A 16950-nucleotide genomic window follows, 5' to 3' on the forward strand; every position below is an offset into this window, starting at 1 on the left:
TTTTGAGGGTAGGAGTTGAAACAGTTTATGTCCAGGATGTGAGGGATCTGTAAATATTTTCACGGCCCTCTTCTTGATTCGTGCAGTATACAGGTCCTCCATGCAGGTTGGTAGCAATTATTTTTTCTGCAGTTCTAATGATCCTCTGAAGTCTGTGTCTTTCTTGTTGGGTTGCAGAACCAAACCAGATAGTTATAGAGGTGCAAATGACAGACTCAATAATTCCTCTGTAGAACTGGATCAGCAGCTCCTTGGGCAGTTTGAGCTTACTGAGTTGGCGCAGAAAGAACAATCTTTGTTGTCCTTTTTTGATGATGTTTTTGATGTTCACTGTCCATTTTAGATCTCGTGATATGATAGAACCTAGAAATTTGAAGGTTTCTACTGTTGATACTGTGTTGTCAAGTATTGTGAGAGGTGGAAATATGGAAGTAAGTTTCACATTAGAACAGCCGCAGAACTAAAAGACTTGGTTCACTCCATGGGGAAGACGTTGTAAGGGCGTCATTCATATTAAAGGTTACCCAACAAAGGATTAAGTGACAGGGTGATAATTTTTGTATATCTTGTTTTTTCTACGTGTTTCACTTTTCTTCTTTATACTGTAACTGATATTCTAATAGCAAATCCTTCATAAAAGTTATTGCATTACATTCTTGATTAAATTATCTTTCCATTGATATATAATTTTTATTTTATTTTATTTATTTATTTATTTTGTCACACAGTATATATAAGCATAAGCATGAAATAATTATACAATATATAAGCATATATATGAGTATGAGTATATAATAACTATATTAATTGGATATAATGAAAGGAAACAATAGGACAGAAATGGTAGGCACGCTTGTGCTCTTCTGCACGCCCCTTACAGACCTCTTAGGAATGGGGTGAGGTCAATAGTAGACAGTCTTTGGTTAAACCTTTGGGGATTTTGGGAAGAGACCACAGAGTCAGGTAGTGCATTCCAGGCATTAACAACTCTGTTACTGAAGTCATATTTTCTGCAATCAAGATTGGAGCGGTTAACATTAAGCTTAAATCTATTGTGTGCTCGTGTATTGTTGCAGTTGAAGCTGAATTTTATGGTACTACTCCAAAAAAAAAAGTGGTGTTACTAGCTAAGTTTTAAAAAATACACTTTTCCCAAACGGCTTCCACAATTTTGGCCACTACTGTAGCTTGGAGCAGCAAGGACTTGCGTGGTCCTGCCTCTCCTCTCCGCTCAAGAAAGCTGAACTCTTGAAACAATGGGCATTTCAAAAGGAACCTTTTATTGAAAGGAAAGTGATAGCAAGAGAAAGGAAGCAGGATTTGAGGATTCCCGGCGCAATTCCATTAGGGTAAAGCAGTTAGAAACCCCTCCCTTTGGTCTGGTGTCGAACAAGCCAAGATGCGAAGTTGTTGAAGTTGTTTTGAGAATCGAAGGCTGAGAAAGTGATAAGAAGTTGTTCTCAGGCGTCTCTTGCTGGAGACTCTGGAGCTGAGACAAAACAAATGCCCCCCCCCCCTTACATTCCCCTGAAGGTAAATCAAAGCACAGGATAGATAGGCACCAGGAAAAAGGCTGTAAACTGCGGAATGTACCCAGACCCCCTCCCCACCAGAATGGCAGCATCCCGATAGGGCTCTATGGCAGGGGTCTCCAACCTTGGCAACTTTAAGCCTGGAGGACTTCAACTCCCAGAATTCCCCAGCCAGCAATTCTCCGTCTGTCAGCACAGAGATGGCACTGGGCACTAGAAACAGAAACAAAAAGGAGATCTTGGGACCCCAAAAAGGAAGTGATAGGGTAGAGTGGGAACCCAGTAGACTCTACCAGTTGAATTACAGTTCCCAGGATCCCCCATCCCTTCACGGTGGGGGGGGGGGTGTGCTGCTGCTGCTGCTGAGAAATATTCCCAGATTCTCCATTTGTGCAATAAAGCAGGGGGCCTCCAACCTTGTCAACTTTAAGCCCGGCAAACTTCAACTCCCAGAATCCCCCAGCCAGCAAAGCTTACAGAGCTTACAGAGCTTTACAAAGCTGGCTGGGGGATTCTGGGAGTTGAAGTCCGCCGGGCTTAAAGTTGACAAGGTTGGAGACCCCTGCAATAAAGCATTCATTGCACACCTGAAATGTCCCAGTTTTATATATCTAGTCACACAATTCAACAAAGTTTTTCAACCCAGGCAGCTTTAGGATGTATGGACTTCAACTCCCAGAATTCCCCAGCCAGAATTCTGGGAGTTAAAGTCCTCCAGGCTTAAAGTTGACAAGGTTGGAGACACACCTGTTCTATGGGACCTGAGAGCTGGCTCACCTGTGGATCGCTTTCTGATTGCTCATCTGTGCATCTGGAAGGCAGCAGCCCTCACGGAGGGCAACTGCGCAGCACTGCTTAACCCGACGTGCTGTTCGGTGGGAGGCTCTGTGTTTACGTCCGACTCTTCCTTGCCTCGCTTTAGAACAGTTCCCAGTTCATGAAACACACCAAACGCCGGAAGCTGACGGTGGAAGACTTCAACCGGTCTCTCCGATGGAGCAACGTGGAAGTGAGTTGGGCCCTGGGGCAGTGGGAGGGGACTTATCCAAAGAGACGCCAAATTCCATTCTACCATATTCAGGGACACATAGATTCTCAGCTTGCAACACTTCGTTTCGTGACCGTTAGAAAGGCAGTGGGGGAAAAAATTGAGCCTTTTTCACACCTATGACCGTCGCGGAACTCCCCATGGCTACGTGATCCAAATTCAGACCCTTGGCAACTGACTCGGATTTATGACCATTGCAGTGTCCAGGGATCCTGTGGTCCCCTTTTGTGACCTTCTGACCAGCAAAGTCAATGGAGAAGCCAGATTCACTTAAGGACCGTGTGACTAAATTAACAACTGCAGGGATTCCCTTGACAGCTGTGGCAAGGAAGGTTGTAAAATCGGGCAAAGCTCACTTAACAGCTGTCTCGGTTAGCAACAGAAATGTTGGGCTCGATTGCGGTCTACCTGTCTAGGCGGTAAAATTCCAAACTACTTGTGGGCTTCAACACCCAGAATTCCTCAGCCAGCCATGCGGCTTGAGGAATTCTGGGTATTGAAGTCCACAAGTCATAAAGTGAGCAACTTTGGAGACCCTCTGACCTGAAGCATGTGACTGTGCCTGTTGCAGGTGGTGTGCGGCCATGGCTCTCCGGACCCTCTGCCCTTCCGGGCCATTAAGGAAGGAGAACTTTACTTCCAAGAAGACCGCGAGGTCAACCTGGTGGAGGTTGCGTTGGCCACCAACGTGCCCAAGGATTGTGCGGAGACAGCAGTTAGAGGTAGGCCAGAGGGAGAAAGACGGTGTTGTGTCGGCTGCCAGCCCCTCCAGCAGCTGAATCAGAGGAGGAGGCGGCAGCGTGGGAGTCTGGGCCAGCATCAACGCAACCTAAGAGCTCCAAGGGGGAAGAGGGAATGGAGCTGCCAGAGAGAGAGAGAAGCGGAGCCTGGGCCGTCCATCAGCCCTCAGATGGAGAGTCAACAGCCCCGAGGTCTGGAGGTGGCTGATGTGGAAGGGGAGGAATAGCTGGGTCCAGTGCCTGACACATTGATGCACTGAAGGCAGAGGAGAGGAGAGCAGTGGAAATCTATGGGCCGGTCCTCACCGCTGCTAGCGAAGCCCCACCCTAGCTCTGGGGGATAAAAGGCAGGTGACGGAGATGAATAGAAGTAGCAGACAACTATTCATCTCCCGGTCGGACAGACTTGTTAACCTGCTGTGTGTGTGAGAGAGAAACTTTTTGCCGGGGCCGCTGGCGCTCCTAATAAAGGAATCATTGATTTAACTTCAGAGGGTTTGTCATGTTTGGGGAGCTGGGTCAGGACAGAAGGGGGATGGGAGGTTACCCAGTGATGTCTCGGTCACTTCCTGACTATGGAACTGTCTTCCTGGGGTGACAGGGCCTTGCCTTCCTGCTTTGTCGAGTTTAGATCGCAGCTCAAGGTGTGCTTCATTACGTGGGTGTTTCAAGGTTCGGCCCAGGAACAAAATGCTAGTAAACTGTGTATGGGTTATTGATAAATCCAGATTTCACCGGCTTACAATAATTCATTCTGGTTCAAGGTTGCCATTTAAATTTTTTATTAATTTATCAGAATATAAAATGCAATTATTTTTTTTGAAAATATAGGGAAACTGTTCAAAGGTACAACTGAAAAAAAGGCGTAAATGGGCCTCAGAGTTATTATCACAACATCCCTCTGGTCACATGATCAACATTTGGGTGCTCGGCAGTCAGCATCTATGAATTTCCGACCTTCCCAGCCAACTTTTAATAATCAGAATAGAGCTGGAAGGGACCTTGGAGATCTTCTAGTCCAACCCCCTGCTCAAGCAGGAGACCCTGTACCATTTCAGATAAGTGGCAGTCCAGTCTCTTCTTAAAAACCTCCAGTGATGAAGCCCCCACAACTTCTAGAGGCAAGCTGTTCCACCGGTTATAGAATAGAGTAGAATAACAGAGTTGGAAGGGACCTTGTAGATCATCTAGTCCAACCCCCGGCTAAAGTAGGAGATCCTATACCATTTCAGACAGGTGGCTGTCCTGTCTGATGAGCAAAGTCAGTGGGGGAAACTGGATTTGCTTAACGACCGTATGATTCTCTTAATAACTGCAGGGATTTGTTAAAATATGCAGGCTGGGGAATTCTGGGAGTTGAAGTCCACCGGTCTTAAAAGTTGCCAAGGTTGGATATCCCTGCTGTCGAATGAAAGGGGTCTCCTGCTGGGCTCTGTTTGAACGCATCTCATCAAAGGATCAAACATCTCTGCCACTGATTCTCTCTTCTCTCCTAGTTCACGTCTCTTACCTGGACGGGAAAGGTAACCTTGAGGCACAAGGCTCAGGTAAGGATTGTTAACGCGGGTTTGGTTGTGTTATGGCCCGCCAGCAGAGCTGGGAGCAGATTTGGAGAGGAGGTTGGGGAGGAACATAGGCCAGTCCTGGAGTCTAGGGAAGGCTCTGATGAGGGCTCTGCGTCTGAGGCAGAGAGGGGGCCAGGGCCGTCTGACAGTTATCAGCTGCCTTCGGAGTCAGACATCAGTGAGGCAGACGAACAGCTGGAGCCTGTTCCCAGTGTGCGCATGCGCAGAGTTGCCAGACGAAGGGAACAGCTAAAGAACAAGGGTCGACTTGGGAGTAAAGCCACAGGTGGACGATGAAGGGCCCCTCCCAAAGGGAATAAAAGAGGAGCGAAAGGGGAGTGGAGTTTGCAGGAGACAATTAGTCATTTAATTGGTTCGTGACTCTTTGAGACGCCTTGCCATGTTTTTAAGATATCGGCCTGGCAACTCTCCAAGCCAAATAAGGTCTGTGACGATAAATTATCCCTTCGAAGACTTTGCTGGATGTGAATGAGAGGAATTCACAATAACTTAATAAAAAGGGTTTTTTGTCAGGACAAGGAGTCTGCTTCACGCTCTTGGGAAGCCTGGGTCAGAACAGGTTGTGCTTTTTGAAACAGGCCAGCGCAATCAGGAATCACGTATTTATTTTGCGAACTCTGAAGACAACAGTGGCGATTTTTTCCCCCCTACGTTCATCAGAGCTCATGTATTGGAGCGTTTCCCCATCTAGCCAACTTTAGGAAGTGTGGACTTCAACTCCCAGCATTGGGCTGGGCTGGGGAATTCTGGGAGTTGAAGTCCATACATCCTAAAGCTGCCTGGGTTGAAAAACATTGTTGAATTGTGTGACCAGACATATAAAACTGGGACATTTCAGGAGTGCAATGAATGCTTTATTGCAGGGGTCTCCAGCTTTGTCAACTTTAAGCCCGGCGGACCAACTCCCAGAATGCTGGGGGATTCTGGGAGTTGAAGTCCGCCGGGCTTAAAGTTGACAAGGTTGGAGACCCCTGCTTTATTGCACAAATGGAGAATCTGGGAATATTTCTCAGCAGCTCCCCCCGTGAAGGGATGGGGGATCCTGGGAAATGTATTTCAACTGGTAGAGTCTATTGGGTTCCCACTCTACCCTATCACTTCCTTTTTGGGGTCCCAAGATCTCCTCTTCGTTTCTGTTTCCAGTGCCCAGTGCCGTCTCTATGCTGACAGACGACCTGTTGAAGTATTACCAGCATGTGACTCGAGCCGTCCTGGGCGACGACCCTCAGCTGATGAAGGTGAGTCCGGGGGTGCTGCTGATACGAGAAGGCAGGAGACGGAGGAAAACGAAGGGATTTGCAGATGGTGGGCCCACAACAACCCTCAGATTGGTCCCTGTGGCTGATCCCACCTCTATTGGGCAGCTATTGTGGAGACCCATCCATGAAAAGTTCAGTTCTAGGAGAATTTTTCTGACAGTGAGAACTGTCGTGTCCCACTCTTCCTCTGATGGCCGGGTCTGGGAAGTCCGTATCAAGCGTGGCCACGAAGCCTCTGCAGCTTTGCCAAATTCCTGTCAGAGTTCTCAGGGCAGGCAGGAATCCAAGGTGTGACTTCAGCAACCAGATGAGACTTTGCCTGACTCAAGGAATGCCAAAAAGCAGATCCTTTATATAGGCCATGGGGTGTGGCTCCATGACTCAGCACTTATCCAGGCCTGCCCCTCCCTTCCTTTTGCTGACGTCGCCTCTCCATTCTCCGGAAGAGGGGATCTGCCCACCTTTCGGCTTCCTGCTCAGCTGCCGGCAATTCTAGCTCGTGGCTGGCTTCAGGCGCACACGCTGTAGGAGGGAGGTTTGTTTGCTCAGTCTGTCCGGGCATGGTGCCAGGGCTGGGGGCTGGAGGCATGCCAGGCCATTCTTCTTCACTATCAGTCTCTGGCTCAGATAGCAGGAGATGGGAGGGGCCCGGCTGCGGAGAGGGGGGCGGGCGAGGCACAACAGAGAACCATCAACCGGTGGAATAGAAGCTGCCTTCAGAAGTTTTCGCCGTGAATTGAAAACATATTTGTTTATCCAAGCAGGACTGGCTTAATTTTTAAATTTTTCAAATTTCTGGATTTTTATTAATTTTCAATTGGGGTATTTTAGTATAGGTCAATTTGACGGTTTTAATTTTTGGCCATCTTTGAATATGTATTTTAATTGTTATTTTAATTTTGTATATTATTGTTTTAATCTGGCTGTACACCGCCCTGAGTCCTTCGGGAGAAGGGCGGTATAAAAATCTAAATAAATAAAATAAAATAAATAAATAAAAAAAAAAGTTGTGGGAGCTGGAGGCATTCAAGAAGAGATTGGACTGCCATCTGTCAGAAATGGTGTAGGGTCTCCTGCTTGGGCGGGGGGGGGGGGGTGGACTAGATGACCTACAAGGTCCCTTCCGATTCTGTTAATCTGTTACAAATATTGACCAATGCCGACGAGTTGAACCTTCCTCTTTCCTTCTTGCCTAGGTTGCCCTTCAGGATTTACAGACCAATTCAAAGATTGCGGCTCTCCTGCCTTACTTTGTCTACATCGTGAGTGGGGTGAGTGAAGATTGCGTCATTCATTCATTCATTTATAAATTGCTCCTCCTTCTCCATTCATGAGGAGCTGACCAAAATAATTCACCATTTTAGTTTAACTCTGCAGCATCTGTTGTGTCTGCGCCCCCCCGAGCCGGCCCTCCTGCCAGAAAGTGACTTGGAAAGTGAGGGGGAAGGGCCGTCAGGACTTACCTTGGGAGCACCGGCTTCCCTGGCTCAGCTCCAGGAGGCAGAGGCAGGCCAGGTGGAGGAGATAACAAGGCCTCCGTCCCCTGACTCTTCCCCCCCCCCCAGGCCACGCCTTCAGACCCAGCTGATGGCAATCAGGCCTGGCTGGACCCTAGGTTTCATAGGCAGGAAAGAAGGGAACAACAGAAGCAGGGGTGGGGCAGGCCTAGGAAATGCTGAGTCATGGAGCCACACCCCACAGGATATAAAGGCAGCGAGAGCTGCTGTGCCTCTTCGTAGCAGGCAAATTAACTGCTTAACTAAGAGCTGAAGTTCTGTTTGACTCATCGGCGTGGAGGGAGATAACAGAAACACATGGCAGTCACTCGCTCGTTTGCTGCCGGAGCTGATAGTGCCGGTTAATTAAGCCATCGCTCGGACGGAGGCGAGGGGGGACAGAACAGCATCGAAGACCAGAACTGTTTCCTTTTTTAAACACAAAACAGGACTTTTTGGAAGTTAACTTCAGCCACCAATAACGTTCTGTTTTATAGAAAATTATGGGATGCAACCAGGTATTTCCATAAGGGTCGAGATGTCAACTGTCCATCTAAGTGAACCCCAAGGTCAGGGGTCCCCAACCTTGGCAACATTAAGCCTGGTGGACTTCAACTCCCAGAATTCCCCAGCCAGCTTTGCTGGGGAATGCATCTGCCTGGAAGTGGGGACCTCCCCACTGTTTTCAGATGGTTATCCTTGACACAACCTAGTAGGAAGGACCACTTCAGGAAAGCTGGTGTTCTGTCTCCTTCCCCACTTCAGACCACGAGCTGGCCTTCAGCCAGTGGATTCACAGCTCTTATCAATCCTGGCAGAGAAATCACAGCTGCCTGCCAAAGTTCAAACAAATGACTCACGTAGCAAGACTTTCAGCTCTTTTTGAAACGGTTCAGCTAAACTTTTGCTTCCCGTGGAGTGAGAGCAGTCCCAAAGCTCCTTATATATCCCACCCCACCCTTCCTTTTGATGACGCCGCCTCTCTAATCTTCCTTGAGTGGCTCAGACTGCTAAGACAGTCTGTTATTAACAGCAGCTGCTTGCAATTACTGCAGGTTCAAGTCCCACCAGGCCCAAGTTTGACTCAGCCTTCCATCCTTTATAAGATAGGTAAAATGAGGACCCAGATTGTTGGGGGCAATAAAAGTTGACTTTGTATATAATATACAAATGGATGAAGACTATTGCTTGACATAGTGTAAGCTGCCCTGAGTCTTCGGAGAAGGGCGGGATATAAATGCAAATAAAAAAAAATCTTCTGAAGCGTCGGTCAAGCCAAGCTTGATTATTATTATCAGCTGGGTCTGAAGGCGTAGCCTGGGGAAGGGAGGAATCAGGGGATGACAGCCTCATTATGTCCTCCGACTGGTCTGTTTCTGGCTCCTGGAGCCGAGCCAAAGGCATCGGTGCTCCCGAGGTAAGCCTTACCGGCCCTTCCCCCTCACTTTCAGAGTCACTTTTTGGCATGGGGCCAGGTTTGGGGGCTGGAGTCACAACAGCTGGGGTCTTCCTCGGGTGAGATGTTTGCTCCCTTTGCAGGTCAAGTCGGTGAGCCACGACCTGGAGCAACTCAACCGCCTTCTGCACATGGCGAAGAGCCTCATCCAGAACCCTTACTTGTGCCTGGGGTCTTACGTCAAGAGCCTCATTGCCAGCGTCATGTACTGTGTCCTGGAACCTTTGGCAGCCTCCATCAACCCCCTGAACGACCACTGGACCCTGCGTGACTATGCGGCCCTGCTCTTGGGCCAGATCTTCTGGTAATATCGCCAAGACCACTGGCCCCCTGTCTTGGAGCCCCGTGCTTGCAATTGCTGGCCAAAGACCACAGAGGCCTCAGTAGAAGGCCTGAAATCAAAACCGAAAGAAAATTCTCAGAGTTGGACTTGGTACTCTCTGCTTGTTTTCAAGCAGAGTCTCATTACCCAACTAGGTTACACCATCAGTGCTTGAAAGGAATAGGATTTGTAAACAATATCCTTTAAATTCCTTTCAACACTATGCCCATTGTCCTGGAGTCCATCTGACTCATTGCTGTTTGTGGGGTCCTTGCTGCTCTCCGAATTTGGTGGTTTTCTTGCAGAGGTTTCATTACCACACTAGGTAACATCATCAGTGCTAGAAGGGAGTGGGGTTTGCAGAGGAGGAGGAGGAGGACGGTGGGATCCTTGGTGCTTTCTGAACTTGTTCTCTTGCAGATATTTCATGACCCAAGTAGCGAACATTATCAGCGAATGAAATTTCGCAAACAAATATGAATTTATTTGTCTTCCCATTGGGGAAGATTTCTTGGGCTATGCCAGAGCTGTGGGCAACCACAGATGGGTGGAAAAATTAAGGCTGGGGCCGTAATTTCAAGGTGATTCAGTATCTCACAGCTTCTGATGGCCCAAGCTGGGGAATTCAGCCAGTGACGAATGCTGGTGGATGTAAAATTCTGCCAGGGGAGATTGTAGCAAGTTATAACGGTAGTTTAAGGCGCTGATGCTTATAAATACATAGTTAATGAAATGTCTTCAAGAAAACAATTACGCTCAGAGACCACCAAGGACCCGCCCCGCGGGCTGGGGAATTGTGGGAGTTGAAATCCACACATCTTACAGTGGCCAAGGTTGAAAAAACGCTGCTGAGAAGACTAGGAAGCTGAGGAGGTTTCTTGGTGAGTCTGGCTGGGGAATTCTGGGAGCTGAAGTCCACGCCTCTTCAAGCCGCCAATGGTTGAGAAATCCTGGTTTAAGGCTGTGTGTCAATTTACCAATGGGAGGCAGCTAGGATTAAGCCAAGGTTGTTTAGATTGTGCATAACAGATTAACAGAGCTGGAAGGGATCTTGTGGGTCATCTAGTCCAACCCCTCTTTCCCCCCCCCCCAGAGTAGGAGACCCTACATCATTTGTGACAGATGGCAGTCCAGTCTCTTCTTGAAAGCTTCCAGTGATGAAACTCTCACAGCTTCCGAAGGCAACTTCTGTTCCATGGGTTGATTGTTCTCACTGTCAGAAAATTCCTCTTTATTTCCAGGTTGAATCTCTCTTTGATCAGCTTCCATCCCTTATTCCTTGTCTGGCCTTCTGGTGCCTTGGAGAATAGCTTGGCCCTCTTTTTCCTCTCTGGGGCAGCCCCTCAAATATTGGAAGATGCTCTCCTGTCTCCCCTGGTCCTTCTCTTCTCTTCACTAGACTAGCCAGGCCCAGTTCCTGCAACCGTTCTTCTGCATGTTTTAGCCTCCAGTCCCCTCATCATCCTGGTTGCTCTTCTCTGCACTTTTTCTAGAGTCTCAGCATCTTTTTTATAGTGTAGTGACCAAAACTGGACGCAGGATTCTAGGTGTGGCCTTACTAGGGCTTTTCCTGCCTTTGACATCATTGATCTTCAAGTGAACAAGTTTGAAAACACCATTTTGAATGATGGGTCCTCGCTTTTAAAGCTGTGGCAATTATTCTCTAGTCTAGTGCAGTGGTCTCCAACCGTGGCAACTTGAAGACTTGTGGACTTCAACTCCCAGAATTCCAGAATTCCTCAGCCAGCAAAGCTGGGAGTTGGAGTCCACAAGTCTTCAAGTTGCCAAGGTTGGAGACCCCTGGTCTAGTGCTCTTGAGTGACCTACAACAGGTCATTCATTGTGCCGTCACACACTGTTGGCTCTTTATTTAACTGGTTGTCCACGAAGACTCCAAGATCCCTCTCACAGTTACTACAATTAAGCCTGGTTAAATTAAGACTGGATTTTCTTCCCACTTTCTCAGGACTCACGGGGATCTGGTGAGCAGCTTGTACCATCAGATCCTGCTGACCCTCCAGAAGGTGTTGGCCGACCCCGTCCGACCCCTCTGCTCGCACTATGGGGCCGTGGTGGGGCTGCATGCCTTGGGATGGGAGGTAAGTTGTGGCTTGCCCCCATCGGTGGCTTTGGGGTGCCTCCCCAATGCGGGCTGATCTCTTACGGGCCTCTTTTCCCCTTCAGGCGGTGCAGCGGGTCCTGTACCCCCACCTCTCGACCTACTGGTCCAACCTGCAGGTGGTTCTGGACGATTATTCGGTGTCCAACGCTCAGGTTAAGGCCGACGGACACAAGGTCTACGGGGCCATTCTGGTAAGTCCCTCAGGCATGGTGGGAATCGCAGCCAGAATATTTTGTAAGAACTGCAACATTTGCTGGTAGTCCCCCACTTACGATCGTTTGGTTAGTGACGATTACAAGTTCCGATGGACCACTCTTCGGCACAGGTGGCAACCCCAGCCAGAGGATTTTTCTAAGCAGGCAAGAACTCTCAACCTTTTTTTTTTTATTTGCATTTATATCCCACCCTTCTCCGAAGACTCAGAGCGGCTTACACTGTGTTAAGCAATAGTCTTCATCCTATTTGTATATTTATATACAAAGTCAACATTGCCCCCCAACAATCTGGGTCCTCATTTTACCTACCTTATAAAGGATGGAAGGCTGAGTCAACCTTGGGCCTGGTGGGACTAGAACCTGCAGTAATTGCAAGCAGCTGCTGTTAATAACAGACTGTCTTACCAGTCTGAGCCACAGAGGCCCTTACAGACTTACAAGACTTACAACCACAATTGCCATTGCTTAGGGATTCAATTAATAAGGGAAACACACTTGATTTTACAACCTTTTTTTTTTTTTTTGCTGTGATCATTAAATGCCTCCAACTTCCCCCATTGATTTTACTTGTCGGGAGCCAGCTGGGAAAGTCACAAATGGCTGCTGTGTGACCCCGGGACCCTGCGCCCGTCATAATACGAACCAGTTTCCAAGCACCTGAATTTTGACCCTGTGACCACGGGGATGCGGCAGCAGTCCTAAGTGCGAAAAATGGTCATGTCCAGGGATCTGCAAACTTGGCTCTTTTAAGACTTGTGGACTTCAATTCCCAGAGTTCCACAGCCAGCTTTGCTGCTTTGCTGGCTGAGGAACTCTGGGAGTTGAAGTCCACAAGTCTTAAAAGAGCCAAGTTTGCAGACCCCTGGTCATGTCAATTTGAGCCACGGTGGCGCAGTGGTTAGAGTGCAGTACTGCAGGCTCCTTCTGCTGACTGCCGGCTGCCTGCAGTTTGGCAGATCGAATCTCACCGGGCTCAAGGTTGACTCAGCCTTCCATCCTTCCGAGGTAAAATGAGGACCCAGATGTTGGGGGGCAAGAGGCTTACTCTGTAAACCGCTTAGAGAGGGCTGGAAAGCACCATGAAGCGGTACATAAGTCCAAGTGCTATTGCTATTGTCACTCTTTCTCTGCTGTTGTAACATTGAACTGTCACTAAGTGAAGAATTGTAAGTCAAGAACTGCTTGTAAATGAGAGGATCTCTCACAAGTCGCTGTTTTCAGCAACGCTGTAATCTCGAATGGTCCTTAAACAAACCGTCATATGTTGGGGACTAGTTTTGTGCTAGATCCAGTCAAGGGAGGGAAGGATGCCTCTGTAGAAAAGGGATCATTGTGTTGTGGCCTTTCAGAGGTCAGCCCTGCCAGCAGCCGAATCAGAGGAGGAGGAGGAAGTGTGGGAGTTGGGATTAGCAACAAGGCAACCCGAGAGCTCCAAGGGGGAAAAGGGAATGGAGCTGGCAAAGAGAAAGAGAGGGACACCAGGCAGAGCTTGGGCCATCCATCAGTCCTCAGATGGAGAGTCAACAGTCCCCAGGTCTGGAGGTGACTGATGAAGAAGAGAAGGAACAGCTGGGTCCAGTGCCTGACGTGCAAATGTGCAGAAGGCAGAGGAGAGGAGAGCAGTGGAAATCTATAGGCCGGTCCTTGGGACGGAAGAGCCACCGCTGCTAGCAAAGCCCCACCTACCTCTGGGGATAAAAGGCAGGGGGTGGAGATGAATAGAAGTGGCGGACAACTTGTTAGCCGGGGCTGCTGGCGCTCTTAATAAAGGAATCTTTGAGTTCACTTCAGAGGGTTTGTCGTGTTTGGGGAGCTGGGTCAGGACACGCTGGCCTCATCTGATTTTGTTCATATAAACGATGCGGCGCTTCAATGATTAGACGGCCTAATTGTTGGTACCTGAATATAGGTCCTTTTCACGTTCATATTTCATGGTGTTTTTTCAATCTAAGTCAGGGGTCTCCAACCTTGGTCCCTTTAAGACTTGTGGACTTCAACTCCCAGAGTCCCTCAGCCAGCAAAGCTGGCTGAGGAACTCTGGGAGTTGAAGTCCACAAGTCTTAAAGGGACCAAGGTTGGAGACCCCTGATCTAAGTGAGATGTTAATATATATCACACATCCATACAGGACAGGGGTGGGGAACAATGGCCCCTTTATGACCTGTGGACCAACTCCCAGAATTCCTGGGGCAGCCATTCAAAGAGCCGTGCCGGCTCAGGAATTCTGGGAGTTGAAGTCCCCAGGCCGTAAAAGGGGCCGTAGTTCCCCACCCTTGATATATGAAATGCCACATGCTAAACAAATAAGAGGCTGCCTTGAATTCTGACCAGGCCAAACCATTTTCAGCAGAACGGTGCATAAACTGAGTGCCTTGAGAACTAGCAGTTGCTGTTGGGGGGGGGGCAGTTATGGTGTTTCAATTATGCCCATCCTGGGTCTCCCACAGGTGGCGGTCGAGCGGCTTCTCAAGATGAAAGCTCAGTCCCTCTCGGTGCCCGTCCAGGCTGAGGGTGGAGGTCCCGAGGGGCGCCCGCGGGACGGTGTGCCTTGGCTCAGCCCCCTCCAGGACGCTCAGGTGGAGTTTGGCTTCGGCATCGCCAGCCACCTGCTGCAGCTGGGCAGCGGGGGCCCCCAGGCCGGGGTGGGCATCCCCGCCAGCCCCCCATCCGTCTCGCTCAACGAGATTTACCAGGAGCTCTACTACTTCTTCGGGGACAGCCTGGCCACCCGTTTCGGCACCGGCTCGGGGCTGTGCCCGGCGGGGCCGATGCCCACCGGCCCTCCCAAGACCACCGACACCAAGAAGGAGCAGCCGGCTTTTGGCACCGGGGACGCCGTGCGCAAGATGCCTCAGCTGACCGCCAGCGCCACCGTCAGTCCTCGGGAAGAGGAGAGCCCCCGCGCGGACTTTTCAGCCAGCCGGCCTGCCTTGCATCGCTCGGCCAGCCTGGCCCGTTCCCGCAGTGCCTTGCGCCAGCAGGGTCACCGGCCCGTCGCCCGGGACGTCTTCCAGAAGTGCCGGTTTTCCCTGCAGGGGGCGCCCCACTTCAGTTTTGTTATCGCGGGGCGCCAAGTGGAGCGTCGGTGCCAGGGGCGCCTCTTCCAGACCTGTTTCTTACAGCACCATGGCCCCACCCACGTCTCGCGCTACGCCCAGAAGCTGCCTATGATTGGTCGGACCAGCAAGCCCGCGAAAAAGTGGGGCCACTCGGACTATTCCCTCTACTTACCTCTCTGAGCAATGGGTCTTTTCCTAGCAGGAACATCCATTTGGGAGTTCCTGGTGCCCCACCCCCAGGACCCCCACCCTCCCAGGCCCACTTCCATCCAGGGCTTGCTCCTGATCCTTTGGAAGGGCCACTGAGGGCTGCCCCCTTGGAATAGGCAAGCCCCTTTAAAAATACAGAGGGAGTGGGCAAATACATTCTAGGTCAGGGGTCTCCAACCTTGGTCCCTTTAAGACTTGTGGACTTTAACTCCCAGCTTTGCTGGCTGAGGGACTCTGGGAATTGAAGTCCACAAGTCTTAAAGGGACCAAGGTTGGAGACCCCTAACCTAGGTCCTCTTGAATTCCCCAACCCCCCATGCTTATCTGTCCTTCTCTCAATGTTGTAATAAAATGGAAAAATAAGATTGGTATTTAACCCTACCCAAACAATTCCCAATTCTGCTTTAACCAGAAGCCCCCCCTGCAAAAAAAATAAAAATAAAAATAAAAATGGGGGGTGGGGGAGGCAGGATTTTTTGTTGGAGGTTTGGGTCACTCTTTGAATGTTTGTGGGGCAGAAAGAAAAAACAGAAGAATTGGCTTTGAATGTGTTTTTTTTTAAAGGGACAGGAAATATGTGTGATTTGCAAATGGAAACCTTTTTTTAGCCAAGCTGTATTGACTTGAAAAACTTTGAAAAGAGATCCAGTCGAAATAGGGGTGTGTGTGTCTCTCTCTCTGCCGATTCCTCCCCCCCCCCACACACAAAAAACACCTTGATTTAAAACAGCAGGAGTTTTGCTTATGCCTTCCTGCCGAGAGATTAAAAACATTTCCTGAATTTATGCTTGGATTTCACTTCCCAACATTGGAGGAAGAGTTGAACGTTGTCTGAAATAATAATGACTCTGAAAATTGTGTGTGTTTTAGAGGTAGAAAGAGTGGGGGCAGAAAGAGGGATGGATGGGGACAAGGCTAATCCTTGATCCGTTTGGAAAGTACACTAAAAATACAACGGTGGGAATCATTTGAACTTGTTTCCTCTTCCAGTTGTAAACCGGAAACGGTTTCTTCAAATGAGCCGTTTTGCAAAGCAAAATAAGACAGAAATTTAATTTCCTGTTTGTGCTAGAAAAAGGCTTGGGGTGGGGGCAGGAGATGCGGTTTCTCCTTTTCTGTCACTCATGTCTTGCCTGTTTGCAGAAGATGCTGCTAAAATGGACATGCCTTGCTGACTGGGAATTTAAGGGAGCCCGTTAGAACAGGGGTCTCCAACCTTGGCAACTTTTAAGACCTGTGGACTTCAACTCCCAGAATTCCACAGCCAGCGTAGGAGACCCCTGCGTTAGAATATATTCCAGACTGCCTGTTAGGCTAAAATGCAGATGGAGTAGCTTGTAGATCTCTCTGTTCTGCAAATACGGTCCTTTTATCTTTGCAATGCTCACACCCTTCTCTAAGCCTGTCCCCGAGATCTAGTTCAGCATTTCTCAAACTTGGTAACTTTAAGATTTGGGGGGGAAGGGGGCGGCAGGGGGAGGACTTCAACTCCCAGGATTCTTAAAAGTTGCAAAATTCTTCAAAATCCATCTTGGAAAGTTGCAAGGTTGAGAAAGTTTGAAATTGCAGAGGTTGTTTGGGTTGGCCAAACCATGAATTGGCCCAGCCAAATGCTGGATTTTTGATTTTTCCCGGTGCGGAGTAGCCAATTTATCACAGAAACTGGGAAATTGCAACCTGTGTGTAATCCTTGGTGTTCTCTGAGCTTGGTTTTCTTGCAGACGCTTCCTTGCAACACTGATGATGCTACCTAGCTGGGTAATAAACGGTCTGCAAGCAAATAGCCAAGCTCAGAAGGCACCAAAAAAACTCACAGTTCTCCTCCGTCATAAACCCCTCCCTTCTAGCAATGATAATGTTGCTTAGTTGGGACACGAAACATTTGCAAGAAAACCACCAAGTCCA

At 49.0% G+C, this 16950-nt stretch overlaps 1 protein-coding gene across 2 annotated transcripts in view; it reads left to right on the forward strand.

Moving 5' to 3' along the window:
• TAF6L (TATA-box binding protein associated factor 6 like) overlaps window positions 1–15820 on the forward strand; it is a 34227-nt gene extending 18407 nt beyond the window's left edge. For both annotated transcript variants that reach the window (XM_058160254.1, XM_058160255.1), the window contains 9 exons: window positions 2455–2541; window positions 3152–3302; window positions 4817–4867; window positions 6050–6144; window positions 7362–7436; window positions 9201–9421; window positions 11406–11538; window positions 11624–11752; window positions 14224–15820. In XM_058160254.1, the coding sequence (XP_058016237.1) occupies window positions 2455–2541; window positions 3152–3302; window positions 4817–4867; window positions 6050–6144; window positions 7362–7436; window positions 9201–9421; window positions 11406–11538; window positions 11624–11752; window positions 14224–15015 (1734 nt within the window). In that variant the 3' untranslated portion in view covers window positions 15016–15820. The remainder of the gene's footprint in view (window positions 1–2454; window positions 2542–3151; window positions 3303–4816; window positions 4868–6049; window positions 6145–7361; window positions 7437–9200; window positions 9422–11405; window positions 11539–11623; window positions 11753–14223) is intronic.
• The last annotated feature ends 1130 nt before the right edge of the window (window positions 15821–16950 follow it).

Source organism: Ahaetulla prasina, chromosome 17, assembly GCF_028640845.1.
Source record: "Ahaetulla prasina isolate Xishuangbanna chromosome 17, ASM2864084v1, whole genome shotgun sequence".
NCBI lineage: Eukaryota > Metazoa > Chordata > Lepidosauria > Squamata > Colubridae > Ahaetulla > Ahaetulla prasina.